Source organism: Teleopsis dalmanni, chromosome 2 (genome assembly GCF_002237135.1).
Source record: "Teleopsis dalmanni isolate 2A chromosome 2, ASM223713v2, whole genome shotgun sequence".
NCBI classification, from domain to species: Eukaryota; Metazoa; Arthropoda; class Insecta; order Diptera; family Diopsidae; genus Teleopsis; species Teleopsis dalmanni.
In genome coordinates, this window is record NC_051847.1 from 124,109,313 (window position 1) to 124,120,409 (window position 11,097).

An 11,097-nucleotide genomic window follows, 5' to 3' on the forward strand; every position below is an offset into this window, starting at 1 on the left:
ATGGATAATCATCCGTTATTAACATCTTTGATTGCAAAAACATCGCTGAATACTTCTCTCGGTTTACGAAGATTTTTTTGCTATTCTGTTGAAAATATTAATTTGTTAATACAGCTGTTATCGGGTTTACCATAGAATATGATTAGAGTAATTTATTGCAATCAGGTACTTCAGATATTTTAGAAGAAATATACTTGTATTAGCCGTAACTTTTTTTTCAGAGTTGTAAAAAACAGCATTAAGTCTGGTTGAAGTAAATTGGCATCACTTTCAAAATATTTCAAATGCAATTTTTGACACATATTTTTTGTTGGATTGTGTACAATATGAAAGATAAAAATTATAAGCACTAAAAATAAATTAATTTAAACAACAGAAAACAAAATGAATATTAGAAGCACAATAGTTAGCATTTTTATCTTATATATTTAAATTAATTAATTTATTTATATATTTGAATTTATTAGTAAATGAAATACTCATATGATTTTAAGGGATGACTGGATTTTTTCCAGTGAACATTCACAATAGAATGATTTTTGAATTTGGCTGCACTTAAACTTAAACATTTTTGCAAGTAAAACTCCCAACTCTGAAGCATTGTGGTTGAATTACCTGTTTTCTTTCGTAAGATGCGAGTATTTTTTTGCTACTCTGAAGAAAAAATTTCGGTTATTTTAACTAGTCGTTTAGGAATTCAAATGTTTGTTAATATGGGGTTACATTAAGCTACGCACTATACAATTAAAACAGCTACAGCCCAAGCAACTTAATAAACAAAACAATAAATATAGGCAATAAAATTTGGCTTTTGTTATTGTTGATTTAAGTAAGAGGCAAACAAGAATACTCGCTTATCAGTAATAGAACGGACGAAAATTGCAGAATGGCTGAATATCAAGATGCGAGCTTTGACTAAAGATTGATGAGAGCTTGACGTTTAGCTGATAGCAAAGACCGGTGTTTGACTGATACACATAAATAAATGCATGCTTTTGTTTTGTTATTAAACATAGAGAAATGCAGAGTTTATTTACGAGAAATAGAGAAAGATAATACGTGGTTGGCTTCGATAATGAAAGTTTAAAAAAAAGCTGTACCAGAATAACAATGGAAAAATTTACAGATTAAATGTTGCGACAATTACCAGCTAAATGGAAATAGGAGAAAAAAGCACATGCACAATATTGGCGAGCATGAGTTCATGATGCGCTGGAAAGTATACTAAGGCAAGTGCTTTAATAAAAACAGGAAAACCCGATGTCACATAAGACAACACTAAATAAAAATTGTAGCAAAAAAGCGTACAGAGATTTACATTTGCTTTTTTTCTAACTGGCAGGCGACTTATCAACGTTTGAACTTGGGCTTTGTACTTTCATAGTCTTAAGTAGTTTTACCAGTGGCTCATGCTTTCGACATTAATTAGTGAATTATTTAATAGCTTTATCAGTTGTCAGATAACTCGTCACTGACGGTTTTAACAGCAGCTAAAGGGAGGTCAGATAACTCAGTACTGGCGATCTGACGATCACCTCTAATGATTTTAATAATAGCTAAAGCTGATAAGTAAAACGGTGAATGGCGAAATAAAGAAACGAAAAAAAATTTGTGAATAATGACCGTACTTCACCCATAAATTAAATGGTTTAAACAAATTTAATATTTGTAAAACATGTAAAGTATTTTATATATAAGTGAATGTTGCGCGTAAATGTTTTAAATATATAAATAAGTTAATTATCAAAACAAACTAAAGTAAAGGGAAACCCACCACAGGGAAAAACATATATATTTTCTCTGTCAGCAAATCAGCACTCCTAGCACTCCGCTCACCTCGAGTGACCTCAAAACTAGTGTGGGAATACCTTCAACTTTTCAAAGATCTTTCTAATAGAAACAAGGTCCATTTAATATAGATCCCAGAACACAGCGGGTTTGAGATAAATTAGAAAGCTAATGAACTAGCCAGAAAAGGGGCGGACTCATATTATATTGAACTAAAATCAATTTGCGGTCCTTCATGAAGCTTTTTCAAAATTAGAACTAATGAATGGCTGTAAAAAAAGCTCAGACTGATTGAGATAATGTAATTGCCTGCAGAGAAGCTAAAGAATTCATGCCGAATCGATCAAAAGCCAGAACTAGGGAGCTACTAGTGCTTAACAGAAAAGGTATTAGATTGTGATGTCGAAAAACATGTATCGAATCCAAGTATGACAAGTGACGTTAGCTACAGAGTTTTTGACGAAGAGAGAAAACAGCAAATTCTGTGTCACTGTGATAATCTTGCCAAACTCAGACTTCGGTACTTATCAAGTGCTTATCCACCTATAACAGAAATAGGCAACATCTCTCCAAGGAACATAATGTCATTTTTAACTGCTACACGCTTATGGAACTAAAGTGAGTTTGGTACAATAATCCTCAAAGGATGCAGTGACGTGGGGACATAGTTCTGAACCGTTGTAAAATCTATATATCTATCAAAATAGTTTCATACAAACTTTATTAAACGATAACTAGCTAAATTTTATAAATAAATACTTAGTATTGTAAAAGTATTTAAGACAAACACTGTAAATGTTGTTGTAATTAGTAAAAAATTTACAAGTAAATAAAGAAAGAAATACAATTAAAAATAAATAACAACCAAAGTACCAGTTAGCTGGACATAAAAAACAAGAAAAACAAGAAAAAGTTAGAAAACAAGAAAAAGTTACCTCCACTAAAAAAATGAAAAAAAAAATGGGAAATATGTACATATAACCTCGATATATATAGTTTTAATGATAAAATAATCGAAACACATTTTGAAAAAAACGATTAATTCTTAGAAGAGAATCGAGTATTTTACATAAAAATTATGTGTTACTATAAAAGAAAAAGACAGAAGTCTTATTTTCAACTATATGTTTCCATATTCATAACCCAAAAATGGGTCAAATAAATATTATAAGAACGTGCAAATCTAGTACACATGTGCATAACTACGAGAGCACATGTAGTGAAGCACCCACTGTAACCCCGAATGTGGAAATACGATACCTTCAATCCAATCTTCTCTTGGATATGAGAGATTATGATTAAGTAGAATAGATATAAAAGGTGTTAGTAATTATTGCGACGAATATTGGAAGCATAGCTTAGTATTAGAAAAAATTCCATGCCAACTTTGGACCATTTACAGATAATGTTAAGCTTAACTACCTCAATGCGAAGTCTACGAAGAAGTCATTGCTTAAAGTCATTTGTTGTATCTCTGTCGCCTGTTTACGATTAACCATACTAGGTTGTCACATAGAAGCATAAGATTTATAACATCCGAATAATACACGTGCTAACGTGAGAATTCAGATCATGTGCTACTGTAGAAATTAGAAAATCTCTCAAATTGTTTTAGCTTTATTTTTTTTCCTACTTAGTTTAGGACATAAGACAACTTTCAGATATATCACTCGTTATTATAGTTTCCGTTGTAAGTAATCCAATTTCGACATCATGAAATGTGGTGTTGTGAGACCGTTAATGAAAACTTGAGTTTCATAGATTTGATCAATAATCAGAGAATTAATTTTTAATTTTTTTTTTTTGTAATCTATCCCACTAACAAGAGTGATTGCTATGACATACTTTCGGTACACCTTTAAATTTTGACAATACCTTAAAGTGCAAGCCATTATTTGCTAACATATATTATTATTACATATAATACCATCGTAATATAATTAATACCTATGCTATTAAAGTAAATAACACATAATAAAAATATTTAGCAGGGATTTTAATAAGTACTCTCAAGCTTTATTTAAACTGCCAAACTCTAATCTCCTTATATAACCATTTTATAAAGATATGAAGCTTTGTATTTGCTTTAAGTTATAAATTTCTTGAACATATCATTTCTTCTTAAGATAAGCAACATAGTCCCAGCAGGTTAATCATGTTCTTGATACAATTTTCTTACACTAAGAAGGATTATTCAACTCAAATCAGCAATATCGGAAAAATTGAGTATAGCTAAACATAATTATAGTTCAATAGTCTACTTAAAAGTATGAATGAGCAAAAATTTTACCAATAGTGGACTACTGGAACGTTGATCATGCAAACTTATGGACCGCCAAATTCTAATGGAAGATATTTGAATTCCTAGAAAAGAATTTCAGAAAAAAAAATATTTATTTGATTTTGGTATTATTTTTAAAAAGTTATATTTAACAGTACATAATTCAATAATAATAATTCAATAAATGGAACCTATTGACTTTTTATTGACTTTATCCCCTAAGATAAGAACTATTTTTTATTGCAATTACTATATATTACGTATAAATATAATTGTGAATTATTTATATATTTTTAGTTACTGGCATAAATATACATCTCATAAATACAATCGTCTGTTCAATATGTGTATTTTATACTATGTTTGTAAGTACATACTAGAGGTTAGTATAAGAAATCTGTAGTATCAACAGTGATTTTATTTCTAGGGCGGAATCAAAGCGGTTGTTTGGACAGATGTTGTACAAGCATTTATAATGGTCACATCTGTGGTATTAGTTGGAATATTGGCTACAGTAAAAATAGGAGGAATTGGAGAAGTTTACCATATCGCTAAAGCCGGTGGCCGCTTAAATATCAAGTGAGTTTACTAAGCATTAACTTAAACTATTAAAAATAACTATTTGTTTTAAAACAACATGATAAGAAATTATTTTTGTTTATGTTTAAGATTCAATTTAATAATAAACATTTATAATACATTATGTATGTATATTAACTTTTATTAGTTTAGCATTCGATTTAACAACTCGCTCTACACTATGGAACTGTTTTATAAGTGGAACACTAATGTGGGCTTCATATGTTGGCCTGAATCAAAGTTGTGTACAGCGTATAGTGTCCTTGCCCTCATTGGGTCATGCTAAAAGGTAAGTCCATTTAATGCCTATTGATTCTAGCATATTTAATAAATACCTACAATTAAGATATAATCTAAAAATCTGATCTAAAATTTAATATAAACAATTAATTTGAATTGGATTTTATCTAATCTGAAATTTATATATTTGTTTACAATATTTACACCATGAAATATAATGAATAAAATGGATTTACAAGTAGTTCTCTATGATAGCTTTCTGTTGTATTTTTGTTTGTCTTTTTTGACGTCGTCTTTCATCTGTTATAATAGCCAATATTTGGACAATATAGATATTACCATTCCAAGAGATTCGTGTCACGTCCTTATTTCATGCTTATTTTCTGGATTCTATTTGGATTCTGGATTATATAAAGTGGCATCTGCTTGAATTGTAATATCACTGTTGCCTATATGATAGTCACTATTCTATCTATATTCTTTAATATTCTTTTATAAATATAATATAATTTCGTTTAGTAATTATATTATACAAATCTCAATGATTACAAATCACAATGATATATATGTGTTTGTGTGTGTATATATATGAAATATAGATATCATAACTTCACACCATGTTATTTTGTATTAAAGCAAATTAAATATCGTTTAGATATCGATTTGTAAACCCCATCTGCCAAAATAAACCGCAAATAAAAAAATTGAAGGCTATAATAACAACGTGCTTATCTCTGGACATCAAGAACGTTAGAAATATTATGAAGAATTTTTTAAGTTACGTAAACCAAGACAGTAAAAAGATACAAAAAATACAAAATGTAAGACTTAACCTATTATGTACTTTGTTTTAGGAATTACAAAACAAAAATGAGAAAATATTTTAAAATGATCAAAAATATAATAATACAATCGATAGATCAACACCGAAAATGCTGCTTGTATTATTCATATCTATCAAGTATTAATCGATTAAATAACACATTATTTATTTCATGAAATTATGTTAGCTAGCAATTTCCTTTAATGTCATGTTCTCTTTTCTAGTTTTCATGTCTTTTAGATAATTTTAGTGCTGTTAGGTGACACTATTTTCTAATTTTATTTTATTCCGTTTGTTCAATGCTATTGACTGTTTTTATTTTTTGTTTCTTTGTAATTTTCAGATCGCTTGTAATTTTTGGTTTTGGTTTTATCCTCATACTTGGATTTAACACTTACACTGGCATTGCGATGTATTCACGTTATCATGACTGTGACCCAATTCAGGCAGGATTTGTTCAAAAAACTGATAAACTAATGCCGTACTTTGTACAAGATATTGTAGGCCATTTAAAAGGTATGCCTGGTGTATTTATATCGTGTGTTTTTAGTGCTGCTCTGAGTACAATGTCGGCCAGTTTAAATTCCTTATCTGGTATAGTCTACTTTGATTACATCAAACCATATATTAGACACACAGAGAGTCGTGCAAATCTTATCATGAAAGTATTTGTCTTCGTAACTGGAATATATTGTATACTTGGTGGAGCTGTTGTCGAGAAGTTCTCTTCCATATTACAAATGGTTTATTCTATTGGAGGTGTTACTTTTGGTTCAGTTTTTGGTGTATTTATGTTGGGAATGTTGGTGCCTAGAGCACATGGCAGAGTAAGTAAAACTAATTTTATTCGCGACATTACAAACTTGTTATAATTTTATATAATATATATTAAATGAATAACGAATGTAATTTATAGGCTGCCTTCTGGTCTGTTGTGGCTAGTATGTTGGCAATGTTAGTTATAATTTTGGGTGCACAAGGTCGCATACATTACAAAACGTTACCCCTAACACTTGATGGTTGCGAAGAATTGAATAAGACAATGTAAGCTATTTACTATTAATACAATGTTAATATTTCAATATTTTATATTATACATACTTTATATATATATACATATATATATGCAAACATTCTTATTATTTATTTATTATTATTATTATTATTATTATTATTATTATTATTATAAATATTTATATGTATATTTTTATAATTTATTTATTAGAGAGGTTTCGAAAAGTAGTGACCTGCAACAACAGAAATTCTTTTTACATTATTTTAATTAATTTATGGCTAGCTATACAGCTGTTTCTAGTATTGCGAGTATATTATCTATAGAATTTTATAAATATATATATAAATATATATATATATATAATTAGAGGCGAGGCGTCGAATGGTTCAGAGTGTTCACTGAACACCTTAACAAAGCTTCCTTTTTAGACCTATTTTTTATTAAGTAAATAATCTCGCTATTATGCTACTTAACATTTTTTATAATAGCTTTTCCACAAAACGTATAATACAAACAAAATCACACATACATATGTTAGTTACACCCAACATTACATATAATTAATAAAAGAGAAAACACACTCCTCTTAAAATAGTTCAGAATTCAGAGAAAACACATTCCTCTTAAAATAGTTCAGGTTCAGAATAAAAACTGCACTGCGCTGCTTACAAAGCATGCAAATGAAACATTCACATTGGGACTATGTTCAATATTGAATGAACACAAAACGTACAAACAAGTATAAAAATAAAAGAGAAGAGCCCCGCAAAATATGTACGTAAAATAATCATAACTCTTAAATTAATGCGTGCAAGCGGTTCGATAAAAAAAATGAACCTCCAATGTTATGCAAAGTAAATACAAAACAGAAAAGAAATGACTGAGCGAAAATCGCTTTACATTTGACTAGAGGTTCAGTCGACTTAACTGAACCTCAAGTTCATACAAACCGTGCAAATACAATCAGAGTGACGGTTGCCGTTTTATATGGGCAAAAGGTTCAGTAAAAAAACTGAACCGCGCATAGTAAATACAAAGTAAAAGAGTAAATGAATGCATGAGAGTTTCTTACTCTTATGTAGAGGTTGGAAATAAATCAAAAACAAAGTCATTATTGCAATTTTATATTAACAAATGGTAAAAGTAAAAAAAAAAATTAAAGAAATTTGAAGTGAAAAATTATATTTAGAAATGGATAAATGGGTAATTAAAGATTTGATTCAAATATCTTTTTTTAAACGATCTTCTGAAAAAAAGGTTTTAATTCATAAAATGAATAGACCAACTCCAGATATGAAGAATTTGGTACCCGATGTAAAAATGTCGAAATCTGTGGTAAGTCGCCGTTTTCCTACAGCTATTTACCAAAAAAACCAGTGGATCACAGGCTGCGAACATTTAAATAAATTGTTTTGTTGGTCTTGTACGCTATTTGCTTGTGGAAAGGACAAAACTCAAGAGTAGGGGGAATACGTTATAGTTGGAATTCTGTTTTGATCAAATTGTGAACACCTTGCCAAAAAGCTGACGCCTCGCTAATGTATATAATATATAGAATTATATATATATAACATAAAAATAATTTTTGTTCTTGTAGTTCACTACTGTCATATTAACGTTAAAATCGACTTTAATATTTATTTATTTATATATATTTTTTATATGCGATATAAAAATATACTGATGTTCAATGTTATATATTGTTTATACTTATTATTTTTATTTTTTTAATGGGCTAATTGTTCAATCCTTCAATTAATACACATTTCAATTATTTCTAAAAATCATTTTTTATTTTCATAATTATAAAAATGGGAAAAATTTAAAAAGTGTATTATTTGAATAATTGACCAATTAGCCCGTTTCAAAAATAATAATAATAAGTAAAAAATGTTCATAATTGAAACAATAAAATATGTTATATACATCTTAATCTTATATATCTTGTGTTAGTTAATAAAGAAAAATACTTTATTAAATTATTTCATATTTGGAATTGTTTTTAGTGCTTCAACCACCTCCACTTTACTTCACTCCACTCAACATGGCACAAATGCTTCAGAAGGCTTTAACATATTCGATCTTTCGTTCAATTGGTACGTAGTGGTTGGTGCTATAATACTTTTTGTGGTAGGCATACCATTGAGCTACATAATACCACCAGAAAAGGATGAGAAATTCAATCCCAAGCTACTCTCGCCCATCTTGCAATACTTTATGAAATACGAGCTGACAAATGTCGAAGAGATGCCCGAGATTTTAACAAAAACGAATTTAAAGCAATAGAAATATTTGATAGTCACTGGAAAGTTTCATACTCATTGTGTTCGAAACAGATAAGTTTATTGTACTGTGTACAAGTCAAAGCCGTTATTGTTACCATAAGAATTTTATTGTATGTAAAATTTAATTTATTTGCATCTAAAAAACTTTGTGTTAAAGTTTTTAGGCATTAAACGTAAATTATAAATAAACATTTAATAAAACAAATTTAAGACAAACTAATAAAATGGATTATTTTCTCGAATTTTTCTAATGTTTTGCTTATAGCATTAAAAATTATCTCTAATTATTTTATTTGAGTCCGTGACAGTCTGCAGTCTAAGAATTTATTACTTCAGCTAATTTAAGTAAGAAATATTCCATTCAATAATTTTTGCTCATAATGTTTTTATCTTAATGAACGAAATGACGTTGAGGCTTATCGGTGCTAAAGAAATTTATCTATAATTGTAAAAATATTGTGAAAAGGGGTAACACGATTTTATCTAAAGTCAAAAACAACGAAACCAACGAACTGATAAGACATAAATGGCAGTTCAGATTTTTATTTTTATTGTAATTTGTAATGAAATTGCAGGCAATTAAACTTTTCGTTATCACAGCAAATAAAACTAAAAGTACATGAGAATTATACACTTACAAAAATAGACTTAATAGTGTAATTAAACAAAAAAATGTGCTTAATCATTTAAGCTAAAAATAGTACAATATTTATATAAATATATATATTTATATCAGTTTGCAAGCAGCAAACGGCTACTCTTTATGGTCTTCAATAATTTCTATTGTTTAACGGTTGTGATAGAATCTTTATTTATTATCTATGTTAAAAGTTTCATAACAATGTTACCATTACCAACAATGCAATTTATCAACTCCTAAAAGACACGTTAACATATCAAAGAAAAAGTTTATTGATCTCAATCATAAGTTGTACATGACGCAAACTGTTACACCCACCGAAAGAAAACACTAACTAACCGTTGAGTATCGATAGCTGTACTCTTTATTAAAGTACTAGACGGCTTCACACATCCTGAATGGAATAGAACTCAAACAGAAAGTTCTTATGCCTCGATATCAGTTGAAAAATGTATTATAAGAAAATAAAGATACTAAATCTAGAAACGCTTCACAAAGGCTAAATGATGTTGTGTCTGCCTGTTCGCCATTTTGGGACGGGGTTCTTGGCAACTGAGAAAAATCCACAGACAACAACAAAAAAAGGAATATTCCCGCCATTAAAAATGTTTATAAACATACACACGAATAATCAGACCAAACAGAGAACATGATATCCTCACTATTGTTTATCCATAAATTCCTTTCAAACCCCCAGTATACCTCCCAGTGTTCCTACATATCCTTCTGTCCTGTCTAATTCTAATTTTTTTAATTTATTTCAACTCTACGCACACTCATGATATATCCTTAACTACTATTAGAACCTACAACTGTTTTTAGCCGGACATTCTAGCGATTTAAAAAACAATTACCCTAACGAACCAGAATTTGTTTTAACTTCATAAATAAAAACTGTTTTTTTTTTTTTATTAAATTTTAAGTAACAGTAAAGTTTCTTTGTTTAGTTTTATTTTTTTATTTAGAATAAAGCATAACATAATATTATGAATGAAATATGGTATAAATAAATATAACAACATCTAGACATGAAGTAAATAATAATAAATTGTTATACTAAAAAAAATCTATAAATTAAATATTTATATTAAAAACATATTAAACAAACAGGTAGAAGAAATATATTAAATACAGAGGTGCTCATAAACTTAAACATTGACAAGTTTCAATGATGGGTCCTAATGTACACTCCAACTTCCTGCTGATATCACAAAGACATTTAAACATATAAGCAGCGGATCGTGGAAGAAAAAACAACATCATTATTCATTTCTTTTCAGTTGATGTATAAGATGAATAGTTTTTTTTTAAGGTTGTCCATTATTTCCGAATGGGATCCAATAAGAAAGGAGATGACACTCTAAAAATTCTCTAATTATCTAATTCACTCTAACAAATAAAGACAGAGGGTATTTAGTATTTTTATTGTAGATGAAATTGTATCCA

General features: G+C 28.8%; 1 protein-coding gene across 1 annotated transcript in view; it reads left to right on the top strand.

The window, feature by feature from the left end:
- The window catches only part of LOC119682072 (sodium-coupled monocarboxylate transporter 1-like), a 136,632-nt gene extending 127,500 nt beyond the window's left edge, over positions 1-9,132 (top strand). The window contains exons 4-9 of the mRNA XM_038095419.1: positions 4,367-4,434; positions 4,497-4,648; positions 4,797-4,937; positions 6,055-6,538; positions 6,628-6,755; positions 8,733-9,132. Coding sequence (XP_037951347.1) covers positions 4,367-4,434; positions 4,497-4,648; positions 4,797-4,937; positions 6,055-6,538; positions 6,628-6,755; positions 8,733-9,012 — 1,253 coding nt within the window. The 3' untranslated portion in view covers positions 9,013-9,132. The remainder of the gene's footprint in view (positions 1-4,366; positions 4,435-4,496; positions 4,649-4,796; positions 4,938-6,054; positions 6,539-6,627; positions 6,756-8,732) is intronic.
- The last annotated feature ends 1,965 nt before the right edge of the window (positions 9,133-11,097 follow it).